The 25,243-nt window shown below is 39.6% G+C and overlaps 2 protein-coding genes across 4 annotated transcripts in view; both read left to right on the top strand.

Annotated features, from left to right (window-relative positions):
• slc6a9 (solute carrier family 6 member 9) overlaps nt 1-6,484 on the top strand; it is a 98,396-nt gene extending 91,912 nt beyond the window's left edge. For all 3 annotated transcript variants that reach the window (XM_020710949.3, XM_011486570.4, XM_011486569.4), the window contains 3 exons: nt 975-1,075; nt 2,796-2,966; nt 5,279-6,484. In XM_020710949.3, coding sequence (XP_020566608.1) covers nt 975-1,075; nt 2,796-2,966; nt 5,279-5,524 — 518 coding nt within the window. In that variant the 3' untranslated portion in view covers nt 5,525-6,484. The remainder of the gene's footprint in view (nt 1-974; nt 1,076-2,795; nt 2,967-5,278) is intronic.
• A 9,193-nt stretch (nt 6,485-15,677) lies between these two features.
• lrrc24 (leucine rich repeat containing 24) overlaps nt 15,678-25,243 on the top strand; it is a 37,334-nt gene continuing 27,768 nt past the window's right edge. The window contains exon 1 of the mRNA XM_078934116.1: nt 15,678-15,750. The gene's annotated coding sequence lies outside the window, so the exon portion shown is untranslated. The remainder of the gene's footprint in view (nt 15,751-25,243) is intronic.

The raw sequence follows: 25,243 nt of genomic DNA, 5'->3' as shown, positions 1-25,243 counted from the left end.
AAAAGTAAAACCTGTCCAACACAAAAGGCCTTCAGCTCTCATCTGTTTGCTCAGTTGTTGGACAGAACAAGTTATTAAAAAATAAAAAAAAAGGGAGAGGCTAGGTGTAAAATGTCGTACCGTATTTATTCATTTCTCCTCCAAACGCTTGGTACTACCCAGGTCCCTATTCATCCATCCATCCATCCATCCATCCATCACTACCAAATCCAAGTTCCTGATTGGTCAATTTTGAACCTGGTTTGACTTCCAGTGGATGTGTGAAAACGATGGAGAAACCTGAGCGCCAACGCTCGTTTACATCGACTTTCATTGGAGAGGGGGAGCACTTTACACACACTCGCTACCCTCGTTGGGATTAGACTCCTATTTTTCATTGTTATTTCTTTTCATTTATATTTATTTGTTTTTTATATATATTTACTCATACTGCAAGTGGATTACTTTTGTTTTACTCACTGATATCTTTTCATCTCCGGCCAATCTTAAACAACTCAATTGTCATAACTGTTCACTATTTTAATGGCAATAAAAAAAGAAATTCAAAGTGTCATCAATGCATTTTGGTAAATGACCCTTTGTGGTATCTGGCTCTACATTCTCACACAAACCTCAGAAAAAGAACATTCAACTTTGGCTTTATACATGTAATATGAGAGAAAACCTGGATGTTAAGACATTTGTAACTTATTTTTCATTTCTTTTAAACCATTTCTTACTGAATGGAAAGCAAGATACGTTACTATAATGTCTAGAAATGTAAAAAGGGCCAAAAAAATACAAAATCTATGAACATTTTGAGACAAAAAATGCACACTAAATAAAAAATAATTGTCTTTAGAATGTATTTGGCAAGAAGAAAACACATTAATTTCTGCCTGTCTTATTAGATATATGTATATATATATTTTCTGTTTAGCCAACAATACTATTGTTCAACATCAACATTTACAAATGACACTTTTCCCTTTCAGGCCACAGGAACTATTTTAGGGATGTTGAGATGATGCTTGGTTTCCCTCCTCCACTCTTCTTCAAAGTCTGCTGGAGATTCATCTCCCCCCTCATCATCAGTGTAAGTGAACACCCGCCTGCCAATCTGAGATCTGAGCTGAATTTAGCATCACAGTCCCACACAGGGTCAGGAGGAGCGGGTCTGCTGGACCCCCTCCGGGGATTTGGCTTTCCCGAGCACAAAGGCTGCAGCGGCTTAGCCGTCTGAAGGAATCTCGAGTGGAAGGTTCTCAACTTTTCTGTGTTGTTGTCCTGTTGTTTGGGGCCTGACCCACATTTTAGCTGCCACAGCCGCTAATCTCCATCCGCTGTTGGCAAATCTCTCTTAGTGGGAAACAGACGCATGCAGCGTCGGTGAGCTGCGTTTCCCACACAGGAGAATAAAGTCCACGAACAAGAAGTTCATTTCTGAGGATTATTGGTCAGGAATGCAGAGACTTTAGCTCTGATGCAAACCTGCTGTTAGTTCTGTTGTGGCTAAAATTGAAGATTAAACTTATGTAATGATTTTTATAGATCACTTTTTAAAGATCAACTCTGGTGAAAATCGTATTTTTAACCTGTTCTTGTGGCTTTTAATGATGGAAGACATAGAGAAAATTTAGCCTAAAACTGTATTTGTAAGGTATTTCTTTATCCAAATTGTTGTGAATCAGGAGCAAATGGAAAGATCGTATTTCTGACGTAAAGCTACAATCGGTGTCCACTTGTCAGATCGATATACGTCTTCATTTTCCTCGTCCGAGCTGGTATCTGGCTCAAACTGTACGGCTGGATAGCTCCGTTATTGCTCCCCAGTGATGTTAAGTTGGGACTGTAAGCCAAAAGGGATTTGCACTCCAGTGACAAACAGGTTTAATGTTAAGACGATATCCAGAAGCAGTTAGAAGTCTTAAAGTAGGTGTTGAGCATTGGGCGCAGCGCGATTGGAGAGCTAAAAAATTGGAACTTTAGTAAAGAAGACTGACGTGTGACCGGATGTAGTCCAAAACACACATGGAAGAGAATCGGATCGTTCTCTTTCTGAATTTTGAGATATTTCTCTTAAATCAATCTGGACATTAATAAAATTAAGCCCTTTAGTTTTATATGTATTTTTCCAGGACAGCAAGTCGTTAAACTGGGCCACAGAGAGACAGAGGTGTCCGCTGAAAGTGTCTGTCATTCACATGCAGCTCCTGCGGTAGAGGGTGAAGCTCATCGGACATGGAGACATGATTACTTATGGTTTTGTAGAGCTCTTCAAAATAAATAAACCGGATCTTTCATTGTAAATTAGATCTACAGTCAGTTGTTTGATGTAGTGACGAGGCTAAAAACTTTAGACGATAGCTCCTCCCACACGCATTTGGAGCGTCTAGTTTGTGAACACAATTTTGACATTGTCAAGCAGCGAGTCTGAGGCGCGTCAGAAGAGATCTGTCTGACTTAAATTTGACGTGGGAATTGCAGCATAAAGAAGTACTAATGCAATAAAGTTCATAGTTTCTGTGGTTACTAACATACTTCTTGGTTCTTTTGTTATCATGTCAGGTTTAAACATTTTAAGCTTTTATGTTTCAGATCCAAGTAACACTTACCAAACATTTTTTGGTAAAAGATTAACAGAAAATCAAAAATTGAACTATTTGGTATAGTTGATCATCATCTGCATAATATATAACGTTTTTTATTCTTTAGTTAAGGCTGGTTTAGCGACAATAAAGCTGTATGGAGGACAGATGGAACCACGTCTCCGAATGCCACTGAGCTGCAGCGACTGTCTTTGTGTGTTCCTGCAGTTCATTCTGATCTTCACGGTGATCCAGTACAAGCCCATCACATATAACGACTACGTGTACCCCGGCTGGTCCCTGGCCATCGGCTTCGCCATGGCTCTGTCCTCCGTGGTCTGCATACCAGTCTATGCCCTCTACAAGATCTCAAGGTCCCCAGGAGCCACTTTCAGAGAGGTACAAGTTCTGATGAAAAGCTGCACAAAACCTTATTTGCTTATTTATTTTGTACTTGATTTTGACTGGAGACATTATCTGGGCAACTGAGGTTAAGATGATCTGCTGCTGACCACGCCACTTTCTGGAAAAAACTCCTACATTTTGTTTTTTCATGGAGCAACAGTTTTAATGTACCATTTTTAAAGTTAAAACAGTGAAGTGTTCATTCACTTTGTAAAATATAGCCTCCTATAACAAGGAAATACACATTCAATGCACTACATCTTAAAAACCTTCATGTTAGGCTTCACTGCAAAATCTGGCGGTTTTAACTTCTAATCTTTAGTTTTTCTGCCCCAAAATAATTCTTTGCTGATTTTTTTTAACAACAAGCAAAACATAATTCTCCCAAGTATTTATGAAATGCTCATGACATCCATGGGTTTTGTAGTGCAGCGAGGACACAGGTGCAGCTTTCACCACATCTCCACAAATTTGTTTCTAGCTGCCAGTCTTTCCCCGAACTCCTTTTTTAAGTTTAGATAGATAGATAGATAGATAGATAGATAGATAGATAGATAGATAGATAGATAGATAGATAGATAGATAGATAGATAGATAGATAGATAGATAGATAGATAGATAGATAGATAGATAGATAGATAGATAGATAGATAGATAGATAGATAGATAGATAGATAGATAGATAGATAGATAGATAGATAGATAGATAGATAGATAGATAGACATCTTTATTTATCCATTTGGGAGGTTCCCGCATGGAAATTGACATCTCCATCGCATACAGCACTGGTTGACATACATATAGTAAAGAGGAAAAAGCAGCACAGTGACTAGAAAAATTCCAAACAGTATATACAAAAAAAGATCATTCAGGCCCTTTCCCTTTCCTTTTCCGTCTTCCTCCCCCCTCCTAAGTGGAGGTTAAAGAGTTTGATGGCACGGGGGACAAAGGAGTTGCTCAGTCTATTAGTCCTGCACCTTGGGAGGAGCAGCCTCTTGCTGAAGGTTTCATATCCGAAGCAGAATAACATTGGGTTTGGCCAATTTTAGTTACAGGAATACAATACTATTTCTTTCTTCTTTTTCTGTTATTTCAAAAGAAAAAAACGTCAAAAAAACAAAAACAAAACGGGAAATATTCCAGCAGTTTAATGGTTTTACCAAACTTGTATTATTTCATTTAGTAGATGTTCCACTATGGTTCAGACCTCTTGCTATACATTGTTTCCTTGTTTTTTGCAGGAGTTTCAACCCGAAAAAAATACCCACAATGGGTGAAATCTGCAAACTCAGATGTTTAAAGGCATGTGGCAAAGTGAACACATTCTGTGCGGGATGGGATAGATAGATAAAAGTTAACATCCAATCAGGATGCAGAACACAATATTCATCACGAAAAGATGAATATATGGCGAAGACTTTACAACAAACTGCAGGTGTTAAGACAGGTCACATTTTTCACAATTAGTTACCTTATATAGGTTATAAACAAAACAAGCCCAAACCATTATCCTCTCACCACTTTACCTTAGAGTAGGTATTTTTACTGAAATCAAAATGAGTCTTTGACAAAGGGCAGACTTGAATCACTGAAAAGGTAAATGTAACTTCATTTCTACCTGCCAACAACCTGCCAAAGGTAGAACATATGGGACTGAGCGTTTCGAGTGGGATTTTAATTAGGATTATGAGCCAAAATCTAAAAATCTGTTGTTTTTTGTGACACAATTTCTCCAGAGTGACAGTATTTCATTAGAAATTATCTTCCCATTGTTGACATACTCTCCTGGCCTTTTTTCATCTGCTAATGACTCACTTGAATAACGGAAAAATACTCAGAAATACAATTTTGAGCTTCATTTTGTTTATACATGTCCTCCATTATCAGAAAAGAACATGTTAAAAACGCCAAAAACAGGATCTTCATTCGACTGCGTCTTTAAACTCACTTAAATGTTATTCTTAAGACAGAAAAAGTCTTTCTTTTACCTAATATTTTGTCTTTTCCAAGCTTTCGTTTGTCCGAGTTAGGATTTCTCATATGTTACTTTGGGCTTTAGCTGTATTTTCTAGGCTTTCCGACCTTGAGCTAAAGCAATAAAGCCCAGTCTGATCAGATTATTTTTATGATGTTTTCACACACTCAACGGGAGATAGCAGCATCAGTGCTTGGCTACAAGCCTTCAAGTACAGATTTATTTCCTGTAATATATAAAATGCTCATAAAATGTTCCCATCAGTAAAACATCCCAAACTCGTGTGTTTGAAAAGTTTGGTGTTGTGTTTGTTTGTTTTTCTGCCCACAGAGGTTGAAGGCTGCATGCCGTGCGCATCCCAAGTGGGGTCCGGCCCTGCTGGAGCACAGGACGGGCCACTACGCCCCCATGGCCTCCGAAGACACCGTGGAGGCGCGTCCCTTCAAGGAGAAGGAGGAACTGAAGGAAGAGCAGAAGGAGGAGGAGGAGGAGGAGAAGAAGGAGGAGATCAGCCTCACCATCCAGGGAAGCAACGGCTCCACCAACACACACAACAACCCCAACCCCAGCGCATAGACACACCGCGTCTCCGTATCAACACTACCGGCTACGGCCCACCTTCCCGACCTTCTCTTCCCCGCCGTTTCCGCCCTTCTTCTCCATCCCGCTTTCCCACAGCCTGCTGTGGGGGAGATCCCATTCGCTGGAGACCTTTACATATTGTAAGGGCTTATTATATCTATCCTAATCTCTTCTGTCTACGTGTTGTCTAGATAAATGAAGAAGAAAAAAAAAAAACGAAAGGAAGAAGAAATTGGATCATCATCCAAAAAACACGGTGTGTTTGTGTGTGTGCGTGAGCTGTAATTTCCTCCACATAATTTAATAATGCATTTTGTTTTTCCTTTCCTTTTTTTTTTTTTAAACTTGTAAATCCCATCTCCATCAGCAGTAGAAGCCGCATTGTTCCCCTGTAGTCAGAGCGACTGACTTTGTAGCAGCAGTGACTTGACGGCTGGATTAGTTGGGGTTCTGAAGCTGCTTTTTGGAAGAGGAAAGCCTATTTGTACCTGATGATGCTTAAGAAAAAACAAAAAAAAACAGAAAAATAGGCTTCATTCATGGCCAAACGCCAAGTCCTGGTCTCAAACGGTACATTTTACAGCACACGGTGACCTCAAACAACAGCTGATCTTCAAACTAAGCCTGTTTTTAATGCTGCGTTTTCTTTACATGAAAGAAGAAAGTTTTACAAAAAGCACAGCATCCAAGACGTCTGCAGCTAAAGGCTGAGGACATGTCCTCCTATAGCTACCTTTAACTTGCTCTGAGAGTCCAGCAAGAGAGGCGGGACTACAAGAATTTTACAGTTTTACAAGCTCCCAGGCCTCTGTTAGAGGACCTGAGCTTGGGTAAGAACCCCAAGGGGCGTTTTGTAAATATATATACTGTATTTTTCGGACTATAAGTCATCTTATTTTGGAGTATATGTCACAGCTGCCAAAGAATTCACAATAAAAAATAAAAAAAATAAAAGGAAAGTCGCACTTTTGGGATACATTTATATAACACAATATGGGAACATTTTACTTTAAAAGGCAAATAAAAGCAATGGAATAGATAACAATATTAGACTGAATAAATGCACACTACCGTAACCATATTTAGCTTCATGAAACATCGGAGGAATCTAGTGGCGCAACAAGTGTTAAGCTAACCATAGCTTAAAGAACATGCTAACAATTCAACAAAACTCTTTAAATCACTTCAAATTGCTAAATATGTTGAAGTCTTTATCGTCTGCATCAATTGGGAACAATTTTGCTGCACATAGCTGCGTTCACACGTTCAATGCGCGTTTAAGTAGCCACTTCCGGTAGAAAGCTTATGTAAACATGCATTTCGGGTTCACACGCAGCTACACTAGATTTCTCGGACAGTTTTCGGGTTGCACTTACAAAACACGTAGCTATAGAACACATGTTACAAATTGAACCAGGTTGAACTTTGACCAATCAGGGACTTGGATTTGGTAGTGACGAATGGATGGCATCTCCTTCATTTTATGGAAGTGTAAACCGTTAGAAAATTGATCATGGAGGAGAAATTAATAATAGCGGAATTATACGACACCAAGCCTTTCATATAAAGGAATAGAGCTCTGAAAGAAAAGGTCTGGAGCAGGATTTGCGAAATTCTCAAAGCTACGACATTTCGCAAGAAGTCGTTTCACCAAGTCTCTTCCAATTGTAGGTGGCGGACATGCGCTAGCAGAAAAGAGAACGAAGCCCCTCCCTTCTTGTCCGGTGTGAACACCATGCGCTAAAAGCATGTTCAAGAAATCGGGACACATGACTGGTATGTCCATAGCTTAAGAAAAGACAGCGCTTCTTCTTCTGCGCTGCTGTCGGTAGCAAATACTCATGCACAGCTACAGTGGCCTCTAGTGGTCTTTGCTATTTATTTTTTTAAATCACAAATAAATCGCACCCCGGGTCAAACTATGCAAAAAAAAAAAAAAAAACATCTTATACTCCGAAAAGTACGGTATATATGTATTTTCCAGAAACGGTCCCATTGTCCATTTCTCAGGGTCCAAGTGAAGGTAGGGTTTGTGGCTCCTTGGAAACTGTGCCAACAATTAAAACCACCTGACTTTACTGGCTGTTGAAAAGCACCACCCAAAGCAGGTGGATGCAACTCACTGTACACAGAAGGCCATTTCTTCTTAAGTCTTCCAGGCTTTGTTTTTTGTTTTTTTTATTGACTAAAATGTATCTTCGGATGTTGTTTGTGAAGGACCGTCTGCGTTCATTGTTGGCGTCTCCAACGGGTTCAGGCACCTGGAAACGTTGTAGAAGTTCCATAGAAATGCATGTGTCAGACACTGGCAGCCTCTTCCTGTCTGGAACCTTTAATGCATGAAGAAACACTCGATTTAAAGCTCTGAGCCAAGTTGTCGCCGAAGGAGAGACAGAAGGCAGAAGGATGCTGCTCGTTTCCAGAAGAAACGAAAAACCTTGTAGTTTTAAACCTAGCTGCTTATTATTCTTCTCTCGGTAGACGTCTCCTTTATACCTTCTATTGTAAAGTAAGATAGTAAATAATATTAAAAATAGGATGTTTATTTTGTATAAAAGGTATAGAATTAACTGTTTACAATTCCTCATCCGTGACTTGATTGTTCTTGTTTTCTTTTTGTTTGTTTAAGGGCATTACCATTAGAAAGTTACTGGTTCCAAGCGCAGTTTACCTGGTAACCACTAGGTGGCCTGATGTGCACAACCAAGGCAGCCCATTCATTTCAATTTGAAAGAGCCTGATTTTACAACACAAACAAGAATAGGCATGATAAAAAAAGTACTTTTTCAATTTCCTGTTGTTCTGAAGGGTTTTGATGATGTCATAGCTGTCCAAGAAAATGGTGCCCAAAAACCCAAGAGGAGACTTTTTTTTTGTAACCCATTGGGTACCAAAGCCTTATATAAAACTGGGTTTGGTTTCCCCTATTAAAATTTGGTACAGATTTGGTTCATGGTGACATGAAAATGGGACTTTTTAGAGCACTTACAACATTTGAATCTAATATGCAGTTTCTATTAAATTTGGCACACTTGTAGAGTTTGGGAGCAACGTCTTGCACAGCAGAACTGAGCACAAAGATAGGAGGAAAACGACAGAGGCAGGCCTGGTGCTGCCTAAAGTTACACATTTACCTTCTTACCCCACGACATCACATTGGTTTACGTTTGAGTAAAGCAGAACTCAGATATGCATTAGAAAACACTCGAAGCTCTTAATTTAGCATTTATTGTTAAAACAACCTTTTTTTTTATTATTTTCTACTGACGACTGATTTGCTATGCGAATATGTAGTTCATTTTGAGCAAAAGCTTACGACACGGTACACGGCTAACCTCTACAGCATGCTAGCTGTACTGCTGCTAAAATAAAAATAAAAACCATGGCACTTCATATATAATAAATTGTCGACTCTATTAATTCACAAAATGCAGAATAGGTGATATAAATAAGTAGAAAATTGTATGTGACAACAAAAAATACATTTATAACCAGCAGATGGCTAACACCTATGCTATACTCGCTATGCTGGGATATGGTATCAATAAACCACGACTGAAAACTGTCACATTGTGTGAACTTGAGATGGAAGTCCAGAATAATGAAAATAGTGCAGTTTTATTTTATTTTTAGCAGCAAAAAAAAAAAAATCAGCCGACACCACTATGTTAGCCGCGTTAGCGTAGTCACTGTAACTTGTTTGCATTGTAACACCGTTAAGCGTTAGCGTAATCACAATACTTGTTATTCTCAACCTTGTTTACAACATTGGAAGGAAAAAAAATGGTTTTGACCGAGTAGCTCTCTAAATGGCTTCGAAATCAGAAAGCACAACCAGAATTAAAAGTTAGAAGGGGCGCTTTTCAAAAAAAACAAAGGCTTTTCGGTGCGCTAGTGCAGAAAATACTGCAGTATTTGAGAACTTGAAAGTGCCTCCATTCAATTAAAATAGTTATTTTCCAAAAAGGATACCATTTTTTAAAAATGTTTTACTGCTTCTATGCATGCAAGTTGAGTACAGCTAAATAGCTCATGCTAAACAATCAGATGTTACGATATGATCATACAACTATAATTTGCAGTCAAAGCTCTGACTGTTGGGGCCAAAAAACATCAGTAGTGGAATTGAATATATTTATGTAAGAAATCATTCCATAAGCATATTTTTGGGAACAACCCAAAATAGACCAGAGTGAAAAAATAAAGATGAGCATATCTGATGTTGCTTTACTCACCTATTTCTTTTTTTTAAATGTTTGTTGTTTTATCCTTAAAAGAAAACAAAACTGTGATCTTGTCGTTTTGGTGTTGTAAGCACAATCTTTTAAACAGTGAAGCATTTAATGTCGTTTTTAAAACTCGTTTTTCTGAAGTGCAATTCCCTGTTGAGCCACAAGAGGGAGCGCTGCTGAATCCCAGTAGAAGTGGGGCTGCAGTTTTTGCAAATGTTCCTTACAAAATAAGAGCACTCTAATGTACACTGCACAGTTTTGATCAAAACTTTGATTTTAGTGTTTTTGAACAGAAAATTTTCTAAAAATGTGATTTAACCCTGACGGGAAAAAAACTAGTTCTGCAAAAAGGAATACAAAATCAGTTTCTTCCCTTTTACTTTTTTTAACAGAAACTGTTCCTGTCCGCCACAACACCATATCTTGATTTTATCTAAATATAAACTTTTGTTGTCTACCATTAGGAGTGACGGCATCCACAGCAAATGTAACGAGTGACGCTTAGCTGCCACATTACCGTGCCCTCACCCCTCATCATCTCTGCTGCCCTTGCATCCCTACTGTAAAGAAATGTAAAAAAAATACGATATGATCCGATTTTGTGTGTATTTGTTTGTTTCTCTGCCTTTATTTTGAAGGGTTTGAGCGGGGAACACACTTTGTTTGTGACTTTTTTTGGTCTGTTTTTTTTTTGTTTTTGTAGTGTAACGTAGACATGGTTAAGTGTATTGTGTATCTGTGTGTAGTAGATCAGCTCTAACTGCAGAGCCTGCTAGTAGAGCAGGCGTAGTATCAGTATTGATGTCTGTGTTGCTCTAATCTATCTGAACTAGTCATGTCTGTGTCTTTAAAAAGACAAAAAATACGATTTTGTACTAAAAGTTAAGACAGAAAAGTGTTTTTAGATTTAGGGACACTGCTTTTTGTTTGTTTTTTTGAGGTTGTATTCTACAGGAAATCGACAAAAAACCCAGCAGATATTATTTTTTTGTTGTATTGCCAAACAAAAACGACAACAAAAAAACTTTTGGATCGAAACTTGAACATACAGAGAACGGTTCATTTCTACAACACAAAACTGCAGCTGCAAAGACTTTGGTTTTCCTTCATTTTTTTAGGTTGTTCTTTTGGTTTTTCTTTGTATTTTACTCCACCAGTATTGCATTTTTAAGTTGTCTTACCCCCCATAGCCCTTCATGCAAACAGTTTGATTGTGTTTGTCATTGCGGTTGTGGAAAAAAAAGCAGCTTAAAAACACCAAAATGACTGATAAGACATCAAAATTCATGTCAACCATTACGGTCAAAATGTAACCTTTTTATGCAAACGTTTGTGTTCAAATCTTTTAGCAACTAAAAAAAAGAAGAAAAGAATCCAGTCTATTAATTCAGATTTTACTTTTCTTGATTGTGACATTAATCATTATTTATGGCAAAAAAACATACATAAATTCAGAAAGCCCAGCCTTTAAATATCGATGTACCTTTTGTTTTCCATCACGGTGTAGAAAGTCGCAGACAAACTGTAACGCAGGTTGAGCTTCAGACCTTTTTGGGTTTTTTTTTTTTTTTGTACTTAAAAATATACAGAATAGCTGCTGAACTGTGAAGAAAAAAAAGACAAAACTGTGATTTACTTTGTTTCTGTGGATCTCTGTAAACAAAAAAGAACATTACCTCCTTTCTTTCTACACCTCATACAAACGTAGTGTTGCAGCACTTTAACAAAACCAGCATTTGTTTGAATAAAGCCGATGAAAAATAATAATAACTCACTCTTCCATTTGGGAAAAAAAAAAAAAAAACACGAGGAAATAAATGTATCTTTCATTGGTACGGCTCTAGGAAATGGCACTCCTGTTGCATTAAAGGAGTGAGGAGGAAAAGCACAAGTGAGAAAAAGAGAACACAGCTCTCTCACTCTCTCTCTCTCTCACGCTCTCTCTCTCTCTCTCTCTCTCTCTCTCTCTATCTAACAGTGTCTGGTCTTCTTGTTCTTCAACCTTTAGGGCCAAAATCCATTGAAATGTCTTAGTCTTGTCAGCCGTGCATCGTAAACTGTCATGTTACAAAATGGTAAATAAAATCTATTTTAAAGATCAGCTTGAGTGTTTCATTTTTTATTTCGCTTTGTTTTTTTTCCCCTCCATACTCTGTTTTTGTTTTTGTTTTTTTGTTTTTTTAACTTGTCCTGTCCAACAGCTGGGCAGACAGATGAGAGCTGAGGGCCTCTTGTGTTGGACATATTTTACTTTAACAATAAGGGTTATTAATCTTCAGACAAACCAGAGGTATGTCTGAATAAACCCCTTTTGTAATTGAGGCCAAACTTTATTAATTTCAACCATGTTTGAAAATCTTTGGTGTTGGACCGGACGGAAAAGGAAAGAAGGGAATTAAAGGGAGGGATGTTAGAGAGAGAGGGGGGTAGGAGGGTGATAAGACCATGAAGCAGCATAAAGCAGCAAGTTTACTGGTTGTTTATCATTACGGTAAGGTTCAAATGTACTACAAAAAGGGCGGGGCCTGTTCACACACACACTCAAATGTTATCAACACACCTGTTAGCTGCAAAAATGTCCACATGTCGACATGTACACAAAACAGATAGTGTTTACTCGAAAACTTATGCCGTAAAACCAACTAGTGTGAAATAATTCAGTCATCAAACCATGCAAACTGTTAGTGCAAAGGTGAGCTAACACCTGTGCTCAGGTGGGTGTTTTTGTTCTTCTAAAATGGATGGTGGAACGTGAAAAGAAGGAGGGAGAGTGCCCAGCCATCCCCACCCCAAGACCCCCGCCGCAGCGGCAGCCGAAATCCCCCCAACGCCACACGGGAACAGGCAGGGAACAACCGCCCCCCGGGAGACCAAGACCGCCACCCAGGCCAGGGCCAGCAGGACCGCCGCGAGGCCCCCAGAGCCAGAGAGCAGGGAGGCACGGAGGGAAAGAGAGCGCCGCCCCAGCCCAACCAGGAGAGCAGCCCCCCCGCCGCGCCAGGAGAGCCCAACGCAGGGCCCTACCGGAGAAGGACGCCCACAGCCCCAGACGAGCACCCCATCACCACCCAGGAGTTCCGGGCATCCCCCCGCCCCAACCCCAGGTACGAGCCAGGACCCCCCAAGGGAGACCCGCTCCGCACTCCAGGCAGCCACCCACCAGGCCCACGGTTGGTCCAGGGAGGAGCAAGGCAGGGGCCCGCCACCCCCGCCCAGGAGGGGGCACCCCGGGGAAAAAAGGGGGCCCACAAGGGGTGTTGTAAATATGGCCCGACCAGGCTCGGCCACAGTTGGAAATTTGGCGGGGCCCAGCGCTCAGGGGCAAGGACCAGGACCCACCCCCCAGGGACACGAACACCCCTGGCTCAGGTGTAATGTAAACCCCCCCACCGCGCGGAGAGAGAACTGCCGAGCCCAGGAAGCCGGCACCCAGGGGACACGGCCGCCGTTGCCAAGGGGCCCGCACCCCCCATCAGGGAAGGGGACAGATGGTCTTAGGTCCCACCTTCCTTGCAAAATGTGTGTGCGTGTATGTTTGTTTGAGAGGGTGTGTGTGTGCATGTGTGTGTGTTTATGTTGGAATGTGTATATTGAGGGGGGAGGGGTGTGTGTACTAAGGGGGGTGCAGTTAAAATTGGCGGGTAGGGCACTAAGGGGACATCTCCTGATTACTCACAGTGATGTCCCCTCACCCTCCCCACCAAGGGGCCCTAAATGTCTAAGGTGCGGTTAAAATTGGCGGGTAGGGTGCTAGGAGGACATCTGCTGCTTGCTGGCAGTGATGTCCAAGCACCCCCCCTACCAAGGACCCTACATGTCTAAGGTGCAAATAAAACGGAAAGAGGGGGGGCCCACTCCATACGGCAACCTAATATGAGGTTATATGAGGAAGGGGGTGAGTTGGGGACAGCTGGTAGACTGTCCCCCGGTGGTCAAACAGCTGTCCCCCAGCCCCCCCCCCAGCAAAGGGGCCAGGCCCACCCAGGCCAGGGGCCCCACCCCCCCCGGAGCAAGCCCAGGCCCCCACCCCCAAAACGCCGGCCCTTGAGAGCTCTGGTCAGGCCTCGACGGGACCGAGGCAGCCAACCAGCCGGGGCAACCGCAGATTGCCTCAAATGTCTTAGTCTTGTCAGCCGTGCATCGTAAACTGTCATGTTACAAAATGGTAAATAAAATCTATTTTAAAGATCAGCTTGAGTGTTTCATTTTTCATTTCGCTTCGTTTTTTTTCCCCTCCATACTCTGTTAGCTGCTTCCACTACATCAAATAATTGACATAAAATTGAAATAAATGAAGATGTTTTTTAATCGCATTTAATGAAATCCACAAAAATATTTTTTCTATATCATTTTTTTAATGAAATATATAATCAATTAGGACATTTTGGTTGATCTGGTAAGTTTTTTTCTCACAACAAAATGTAAAAAGTATTGACATGAATGTCTTAAATTTGATCCACACATTTTAACATGATATAACTGTCATTAAGAATTATCAGCAACATTTCCATAATTTGATAATATAAGTTGTTAAAAAAAGAAATATTTTACCATAAGTTTAAAATTTTATAAAGTTTCCCGCCAAGTGTTTTTGAGATTTTATTGAAAAAGCAATTTTGAAATGAGCAGGAAAAGTCCCCTACTGCCCCTAGTGGAATAATGATGAACTACATGGGAGAAAACATTGTATCCAATGGGTTTTTAAGGAAAGTTGGAATCATGCTAATGAGATAGGGCTATCAGAAATACTTGTAATAAAGCCAATATGATGATCAAAAAGTGAAAGTTATCTCACATTTATGGCCATCAAATAAGAATGAGAGCATTTTGTTTAATTAGAATGGAAGATCCATTGAAAATAAGGAAACAAATCACCTTAGATGAGTTATATTTAATAAATTGAACAAATGTGGATTTGTCGGAAGCCCCCTTTTTATTTAGGTCACTAGTCTCCTACACCCACAAGAATCTTATAAAATACCAACAAATTACAGATTTTATTCGTCAAAGTTCCACTCTGATCATCTTTTGATCTAACAAACCCGTTGCATTTCCTTACTCTTTAGTTTCTGCAGTAGTTCATTAGAAATTTGTCTCTGAGTTGTGGGCGGGACTGTTGGCGTGGAGCAACCCCGTTCCCCCTTCCCTTTCCAGTAGCTGAGAGCTCTACGTTTGCACTCTCCTCCTAGCTTACAGCCCCTCCCTCACCCCCCTTTGTCTTTATAGATGTCCATGCCACAAGAAAATGATAAAAACATCATGTTCATTGAAGTGGGTCTTTAATCCTATTGATGCTACAACCTAATCTCTATAAGATAAGATATTCCTTTATTAGTCCCACGATGGGGAAATTTCCTTGTTGCGGCAGCATTACAGGTACAATATACACACAAATTTCCAAAAAATTGCACTGGATGACCGTGTAATCAGTTATTGCACAGGGTAAAAGAAATATGACAGAGCCGATGATGTTGGTTGAGGAGGTTTTTTATTTTTAGTATGTCAGAAAATAGTGGTCTTTGGAGGTCATGTGTTGTAGGAGGAGGCCTCACCTCCAAGGCTCTATGGAGAAGTCCATTTCATGTCAGGCAAAACTTTATTGAAATTGATTTGAAAACACTCTTGCCAACTCTACGATTCCACAAAAATGATGCATAAGGTGTCCCAGAGCAGTACAATTCCTCCAACCAGGAATACTTTTCAGTAACATGCAACTTGACTGAGTGACTTGTGTGTATCTACATTTTATTTTTTATCTAATTTCATTAATCTTCCATTTACCTTCTGAACCTGCTGAATCTCTTTTGGGGTCAGCTTTGGTTTCTTTGTTTCAAACTTTTGAAACAAAGAAATAATCTTATAGATAGAAAAAAACAAAACAACAACAACTGACACGCCGAGTCACTTCCTGTTTCCTGTTGTGGATGGACAGTTGTGATGAAGTGTTCAAAGTTCTGGTTTGAAAGTTTGTGGTGGGAATCCTTGATGGTGAGTACGGTTGTATATAAAAAAAAAAAACGGACTACACAGTGGGATGAAATGAGAGGGATTGATCTGGAATTATTTTTTAAAACTAGTTGCAGCTGTGGATGGACTGAAAGATGAGAAAGGGGGAAAAAACAATACAGGTTGGTTTGGAGGTGCTGTCCTGCACAGTGGGAGACCTAGCAGTTCGGGGGGGGCCACAGGTGACCAATAACAAGGGGCCCTCTGCATCGGTTGTGTTATATGTCCAGTTTAAGACAGCATCAATGTCAAGAATCAAAAAGTTTTAAACAGGATCTAAAAAAGGGAAATCCCATGTACTTGTTGAAGAAATGTATCTTATGTATATTTTTTATTTTATTTATTTGTTACCCAATCATTTTCTAATAGGAACAAACTTCTGTCGTTTCTTTAATTTGTCAACTTTTACTAAAGAAGACAAAAACCAAAATATCTAAAGACACACTCCAATGAAAATGTTTTTTGTGTCATTTCTCTCATGGTGGAGGACAGATATATATTCCTCATTTAAGCTGCATCTGCCTCCAAACTGTACAGCTGGGTAGCTCTGACATAGTTCGCCATTTTGGATTCAACGATAATGTTATATTGGGGAGTGTGAGGGACTGTAAACTTGTAAAAGAGCGTGTTAAACAAAGGCATGATGGAAAATTAGTGCAGGCTCACTCTGCACCACAACCTTTAGAGGTGAATTTCCAATGAGACCCTGCAGCTCTGCAGAAACTATGTCGTAGAGAAACAACACAAGTTTTTAAAATGTTGGCTAAAAACAGCATAATCATAATAAAAAGAACACCGGGAACACTTTAAAACAGATTAAAAGATGATTGGAGTGGGACTTTAACACCTTTAGGAATGACTTCTTATGACATCTAGACTTTTATCTCTTTTTAGATGATGGCAAAAAAAAAAGAAGTTATGGATTACAGAGTAGGAGGATGGAATCTGTGCACAGATCTCTGCGTTGTGGGGATGGAAGCGTGGTGTAAACCTTTTCCATGCGCTGAGAAGGCAAAGCGGCACAATCTCTCTGGCCTGTTTATGATTCAGTGCTGACTTTGCCTCCGGCAGTGGACTACAGACAGCAAGGGGCGAGCCTTGGCATTACTTTCCTATTAGATGAGGTTGGAGAGGCTTTAGCGGTAACGTTCTCGCTCCTCTTTGCTGCATTTCAAATCAGTGGTTTGTGGTTATCTGCAATCTTCCGTTAAACCCTTTTAAAATGAACATTTTTCTTTAATATTTAAGATAAAATAAAGTTTCTTGTAAAAAAAAAAAAGGAAATAATTACATTAGAAAAAATGTCAAAAATATTAAATTCTTGTTATATTAAAAGTCAGGCTTCATCTGTCTGTCTTCATTATTTAAAAATATTGGACAATACCATGTAAACACAGAGGGGGGCAGCATGCCCGTAATTATGAAAATAAGTATGCAATAGTTTTCTGGTGAGCTTAGTGCATGATCAGGATGTGAAGCTCCAGGCACGGCTGCACAAGAAGCTCGCATTGAAAGATGAAGATTGCATAATTCTCTCTTTAATCTGTATTCCATCTGGATAAAGAAAAAACCTGAACTTTATTGTTTTACACACACAAATATAGTGCTGCAAATATGAATTATGGTTTTATTATTTGATTGCATCTATTTCTCAAAACTAGATTCTGTGTTAGACTTTCAGTCAAGGCAAAAGGCATCAAACAGCAATATTAGACATCACTTCATATTCAAGGTCTTCCAGTTGTGTTGGCTAATTAGCAGATCAACACGTTTGGTGTGACACTTTAAGCTCCTCCGGCAGATCTTGTATTATACTAAAAAAGCAAATCGTTGCACATGTAGAAGACAGAGGCAAAGGTAATAGAACAAGAGCTGACCGTTTTTGGAAAGCCTCTGAACTGGATGGAACTTCTTTGTTCCAAAGGAGACAGAGAATTACAAAACTGGATTGCATATTTTTCATCTCTTCACATACATTTATCCGAAGACATTTTTTTCTTTACCAAAATTAAAGTAAATTTCATATGTGAAACCCAGAAATAACTGATAATAACTCATTTTATGACAGAAGGAAATTTGAATGTATGGGCCGGACTTTGGACATTCCTGACCTACACTCAACATAATATTTTGTTGGTGATATTATGAATTTCTCCAAGAATGATAAACGTTTTTCCGTGAACAAACACATAAATAAATCTGAATCTAAATAGATCTGATGTGTTACCCTTTTTAATTTCAAACAATCAAATTTAAAAATCCTAGCTTTAATAGTAGACATCTCTTTTATAAATCAAAGAAAAAAAATGAATCTGTTAGTTATTTCTTAATATTTTGTTTCTTTGATATATGACTTAGTTAGAATTCCCAGAGGCTGTTTTTATGTTTAAGCCTGAAGTAAAAAGGAGTTTATACAAAAATACCCCTCCTGTAACCAACGATTTAACACCACCTGTTGTCACAGCACAATCTGCCCAGTATAAGAGGCCTTCAGGTCTTATCTGTTTGCTCAGCTGCTGGACAGGATGAGTTAATAAATGAATAAACAAACAAACAAAAAAGACTCAAACCAGTTCAGGATGAGACACACAAAACCTTCTGTAGTCAGCACAGGGTGATGAGGGAGGTCAAACTCCATTTCCCTGAAGTGATGTTTCTTGCATCCCAAGGGCAGTGATTTTATCTGGTCTGCTGAAGGAAAGAAAACAATCATAGTGAAGCTTCCCTCAGAGGAAGTTGGTGATGAAACCTGAAAAGAATGAACACCAACATCAGTACTTAAAAAAAAAAAGGATATACAACTTGGATTTTTTTTGATTTTTTTTTTACAATTGAAGGCTTAGTGAAGAGGATTTTCTTTATGGCGTTTTGTTCTACGGAAATCCCGCAGGCAACAGGTCAAAGCAATTATTTTAACAACATCCAGATAAGTAAAAGTGAAGTAGGTTAGATGCAAGATTGTACAGATTTGTCATTTTTTCAACCCCCTCCAAATCCTGCGCCAGATTGATCTGAGTTTGACCTGGTTTAACTTTAAATTGCTTTCAGTGGCCACTCGTTTTGTAAGTAGAGCCCAAATACAGTCTTAAAAATGTGCGTAGGTACACATGAACACGAGAGTCTTAAATGTGGAAGCTAAAACTTGCATGAGTGCAGTGTGAACGTGCCTCAAAGGGCTTATATCAGGCTTTTCTTAGGCCTTAAAGAGTAAACCATATCCACATATATAATACTCTTTGACTTTTGGTACATTTTTTATAAAATACGAGTTATTTTATGCGGTTGCTTTACCTACCTGGAAGTGAGAAAACTCGATCTTTGAGGCCCCGCCTTTCACTCCTTGTCGTTGCTGCCCATTTATTGACGTCAAACTAGAGTCGGCCTCAGCAGCGTGTCTGCGTCTCGCCCACGAAAACAAACAACAACCGAACTTTTGCAAAGACGGATGTGCATATCCCTTGTGCTATCTTAGATGACCCCACCCTTACATTGACGTGTTTTCCCTACCATGACAAAAATGGATAAAGGTGGAAAGATTTCATGTAATCCATGGACACCAGTGAGGATCACAAATCATTGAAGAAAAAAGGTTCAGAGCACTGTGTAGTGGGTCTAGATGACCCAACTCCCAATGTTAAAGTGCATAGGATAGCACAGGGGTTAATGTGTATATAAAATGAAAGCATTTTTGCCGATCACCGCTAGCTCAGCGGAGAAAGTGTGTGTTAACCTGGGGGCGGCGCTGACAGTGCAGACTCTTCCTGGAAGGGGCTGTTCCTCCACTTGTTTTTGTGAAGTGACTGGTGCTCAGAGCGCAGGTTTTTAGAGGAATACTCAGAGATGCGTGAATGGACCAAAATCCCGCTTGGAGGTTGTTTTTTGTGAGGAATCTCTTTACTTTCTATTTCCAGACACCCAACATTCCTCTTACATCAGATCTACATGTACATCCAAAGTTACAATCAAGAAGAACGATCTTTGTATGAAGTTATGTTTAGTTCATAAGTATTTTGTGGCCACTTAAGGAAGCAGCCAGTTTAAAATGAGCAGGAAAAGCCCTTATACTACCCCTAGTGGAATGATGATGAACAACAAGGCAGAAAACATGGACTGAGTTATATATAATGTTTTTTGAGGAAAGTTTGGATCATGGTCATGAGATAAGGCTCTCAGAAATGCCTGTATGTATGGTTATATAGGGTTAAACTGAAAATATATTAACAAAATGATCATATCAAGTATTGTCTTCTTCAACAAATATACTATTATGAACACAAACCTGCTCATACTGTTCAAAACTGTTGTGAAATCGTTTTTTATTGACTGGTGAAAAAGAAAGAGAGGATTTAGCTCCATACTGACTGTGCATATATAGCCAAAGTGCCTTGCTGCTTATTTCACCATGTCTGAGAGACTAGCCTGTTTAATAAAGGGGTGACAAGTTCGGCACCGGGGGGTCAAATTAATCTTGGACCCTTTCACTGCTTCTTTGAAAGGTTTGGAGATTAATTCATTGAGGGGAGAGAGGAAATTGAGTTGTATGTCATTTTGCAGGTAATGCCTGGCCGCTTATATTTCCTGAACTCTGAACAAATGGTTTTAGTGACTGAGCCTGTGCAAATTGTTTTAGACTAAGCCAAACCAAATAGCTGGAGGAGGAGGTGGTCCTTTGGTTTCATACATGTTGTGTTATCTGCTGGCTGTTTTAGACCTTTTGAAAAGGGACTTTTTAAAGATATCTTTAAAGGTCATCAAAAATTGTTTCCACGTAAATAATGTTTTCTGCGTAAATTTGAGAGTCCCACTCCGATCTGTTCTCTTTTTAGTCAAAATCGAGTGGTCCATACGGAAAAGTCAGTTGGTTCGGACCAAGTCAATTTGGTCCAGATGGAGTGCTGAACTTTACGTTTGGTACGTATTCAGACTGCCATCTACCGGACGTTTCTGTTGTGAACCAAAGCTTGTAAACGAAACCGTGTGACAAAGGTTCTCTTCAGTCATTGGCCAGGAATTACAAGGGCGGGGCAAAGCAATGAGAGAAAGAATAATGAAAGTCCTACAATCCTTGTCGGGATAGTTCACTTATTTAAACTTATATTTCGTTGACCAATTTTGAACGCCTGTATCAACGTCAGGTACAACACTTTTTACTTTGATACGGCGGAGGCTGCATGCTGCAAGGCGGTTACTGAAGAGACGATGGCTAAGGATGTATGCTGATGAGAGTTCATGACATATAGATTCTCTGGAAAACAGAGTAAGAAGCAACGTGTATCAGGTTAAATGTGGTTCTAAAGCCTCCATTCCTGCGACCACATTTTAATGAGTTGCTGTGTATCATCGTCATGGTTGCTTTCGTTCTACTTTTGTTACATCCCATAATGCTTAGAAACGGTGACCACTTTGATTCAGTTGTTCCACTCTGAGCATGAAGCCTATTCACACTGAGGAAACTCAGAGAGAAACCCGGAGCTCAGTCTTACTGGAAACGAATCAAGACCACCTCGAAAGATGGGTCAGAGAGCGGTTTCTGGGTGCATCTGTGTTTTACTGTGTTTTATTGTATTTTACCATGTTTTACTGTGAAGCACTTTGTGATTTTTATCTTGAAAGGTGCTATACAAATCTTCTTCCTCTTTCGGCTTTTCCCATCAGGGGTCGCCACAGCGAACAAGTCGCATGGTAAACTTGGCAATGTTTTACGCCGGATGCCCTTCCTGACGCAACCTTCTCAAATTGGGCTTGGGACCGGCACAGAGGTAGAGAAGGGAACAGGGAGCAGCCCGGAGTCGAACCCTGGTTTCACGGACGGAAGGCGCCGCAAACCAGCACGAGCTAAACCGTCTCCCTTGAAAGGTGCTATACAAATAAAGTTTATTATTATTATTATTATTCATTCAGACTGATAATTTGTTTCGGATTATCGGGGGAAACAAACTCTGGTTCACTTTAACCAAATGTGTCCAGTCTAAATGCATCCTAGGACATAGTTTCTTCCTTTTTTTTTTAACTTTATTTTTTTGTTGTTTTCCAGTCATCATTATTTACATACACTGAACAACAAAAAGACATAAACAAACAAAAAACATAATAACAGGGTGTTTTTTATTTTTATTTGTTTCCACATATTAGCACCATTTTTTCTTGAACTATATTCTTTTAATTCTAGTTGAGACCTCAATTTTTCCATTGAGTATGGTCCACATCATCTCCACCCAGTACTCCTTCTTGGGAGGGTCCACCCCTAGGACCTAGTTTCTGCAGAGCAGCAGTAGTTCATTAGGATAATAAACTCTTCTTTGAATACTTTTTTTTTTTTTGTCGGGTCCTGATTAACAACGATTTTTAATAAAAATAAATAAATAAACAAAAACCTTAGGATGGCCCCTTTGAGCTTCATTATCTTAAAATGAAAGCTGAAGAATCCCCCGAGATCATGAAAAAGGACTAAAAACACGTTTTTTGTCAGAGAAAAGCTAAAGTTTGACATTAAAAACAAGAATGATGGTTCCTCCCTATTATGGAGTTGTGGAACATTTAGTCTAGCTTTGGCGTGAAATTGATTTACAACTTTAATAATCACGTTTTTCCTTTTTCTAATTTGAACATTGAAATTTCTAATCACAGCCGGTTCAGCCACGACAAAGCCCATAAGGTGTTTAATTCATCTGTTAGTGCACCTCGCCGTTTGCACCCATCACTCCATCTGGACAGATCTGAACTTTGTTAGAGCATTACGCACACTTTGCTTTGCCGCCCGAGCGTTCGACAAGGCGCCCGTCAGTCACATGGTAATTGCTTTGCTGCTTTCATTTCTCCCCGGATTACCGAAAGATAGCAGAACGCGTCAGCTGTTAAATTGAGGCAAAACAGTTTGAGGCAGGAGCTAAGGATGTACACTTTATGAAATTATTCACCGCTGTCTTTGCCAAGGTTTCCACACGTCCCTCTTAGAAAGTAAAATAAAATAAAAAAACAACAACCGCTAACTTTTCCTGTTTCCTGATGGGTGACTTTGAATTTCATCTATGAATTAAAGTAAAAGTGTGTGCTTTTTTCTGTGTGCCAGCACTGATTCTCCTGTTTACAGAGGATGCTGGGAAATGACTTTCCTTGGCAGTGTGCTGGCTTTTGAAGCAGCACAGGTGCCAACTCAGTTTCCAGCCACCTTTTTTGCTGCCAAAGCGGGGTGAATGTTAACAACCCCTCACATGTTTACTTACCCAAAAAATGCATTATTGTTGAATATAAATCATTTCCTTTTCTTTTTTAGCTGATAAAAACAAACTTCAAACTACAAGTAATGCTTAAATGATGACATATTTCTGTTGGATTGGTCAGATTTTTGCAGGAATCGAGATATAAAACCCTTCCTCCATCGCTCATCCATTATTAAACTCAATTTGACAGACTTGACCAAAAAAATGTAAAATCAGAGACGAGGCTTGACAGGGAAAAGCACTTCCTGTCTGAGTTTGAGAGATGAATTAAAGTGTCTGATTTGACTGCTAAAGTATAGGGTGGCATTGATTGCACGGCCAAACGTGATGATGGGGAGGCTGTCAGACTTTCCCGGCTCTGCTTGTTCACCTTCACCTCACCTGGCGGTGGTGCCGTCATGCTGACTGATTCAGATCAGTGGCTCTTGAGAATTTGTCTGGACTGTTGGGGGAAACTGCACGTTCATCACCTTAATGAAAGAGTATCGATTGTTGTGCAGGAGCATGATACCTTTCTGCAATAGTAATGGACTCCTGAAAATAACAGATGAAAAAGGCGTCTCCAGAGAGAGAATGGAGATGTCATTACCTTGTTGTTGGCGCCTTGTCATGGGTTTGGGTGCGTGGAGCTGGCAAGAGAAAACAAAAAATGTGAACGATCCAAGTTCAGCTAAACATTTTCTGACTCCAAAAAATCAAGAAATCTTTCAAATCGCTTTACTTTCCCTCTTGAATAATCAATATCTCCCTCTGGCATTTCTTCGGCTGCATCACCACCACATGTTGTGTGAAGGGTTAGTGGAGTGTGTCTTTTGCACTCACAGAATGCTGATCTGTGGAGGTGGCTCACATATTAAAAGTAATCTGTTAGACATTCAGCAGATGTTTGGTCGACTCCCAAAATTCATTTTGCTGCTTGCTTTTTTATGGATTCCATATTTACTTTTTGTTAGGGAGGAGGTCTTATTCCTTTTTTTTACCAAATCCTCACTAAATATTCAAATGGAGCTTCTCTTAAATTGTTGGAAGGTAATAGGGGGATACATAGTTGTAGCAGGGTGGGGGGGTCCACTGTTTTTTCTTTTTTTGTTTGAATGATGCAGCTCTTCATTTTCCCCATGTAAGACATTCTCATACTATTAGGACAGTAAAAATTACTAACATTAAAATCCATCTGCAGACAATAGCCCCACTAAGCTGGCTTCACACTTCTCTCCATCAGGGAAGTCTTTTCTGTTCTTTGAGAGCAGAAGATTCTATAAACCATATTTTTTGCACACTTAAATGCATTTTAAAGCCTTTTTCTTCTTTTCAAAAAACAGCAATGCACCTCATAACCCGGAGCGTCTTATATATGGATTAATTCTGGTAGTGTTTACTGATGTTTAAGTGATTTTGAGAGGCGTTGTGTCAAAATGTTGGACATTATTGTAAAAACGCTAACGCGGCTAACTTATTTTTTTTTTTTTACGTGACACTGTAAAGTTGGGAGTTAGCACAGTGGCAGAAACATTTCTTTTAGTGGAGTCAGACAGTTCTTGAACATGTTGTCCAGAAGGTTGGAAGTTACAGGTATTGTGAACGTGCTAATGAGGCTGTTCAAACAAATTTGGGAGTTACCGGTATTTTAAATGTGCTAATATGTAGCGGTGTCGGACTGTGCTTTTTTCTTTTTTACAAGTGTCTTACAAGGTTGGGAGTTACCTTAATCACAGTAAATTTTGTTTTGGCAAAATCATTTTGTTTTCTACGGAGCCTGTGACCTGACATGGGGAAAAAAAAAGTAATTTGTTCCCACGAAAAATTAATTCTCGTGATAAGTCATTCATAAACACGGATGTGAGCAATACTTGGATTTACAGCAGATACCTTCACATCTATGCGCATCTCATGACAATGCCTTGTCAATAGAAACATCAATGATGCAGTGGCAAAATATATTTTATTATTGCTTTAACCCTTGTGCAATCCTGTGACCCCACCCTTACATTGACGTGTTCTTCCTACCATGACAAAGGTGGATAAAGGTGGAAAGATTTCATGTAATCCATGGACACCAGTGAGGTTCTCAAATCATTGAAGAAAAAAGGTTCAGCGCACTGTCTTGTGGGTCTAGATGACCCAACTCCCAATGTTAAAGTGCCTAGGATAGCACAAGGGTTATTAAACAAGATATTTAATTTACAGTAAAGATGTAACCAGAAGCATTTCAGTTTATTCCCGGTTGAAAATATAGGGTGTGTTAAAGGTCACAA

This window comes from Oryzias latipes, chromosome 17 (genome assembly GCF_053564925.1).
Source record: "Oryzias latipes strain Hd-rR chromosome 17, Olatipes_Hd-rR_3.1".
NCBI classification, from domain to species: Eukaryota; Metazoa; Chordata; class Actinopteri; order Beloniformes; family Adrianichthyidae; genus Oryzias; species Oryzias latipes.
The sequence above is the reverse complement of the archived record's forward strand: the minus strand, read 5'-3'. Positions and strand labels throughout refer to the sequence as shown.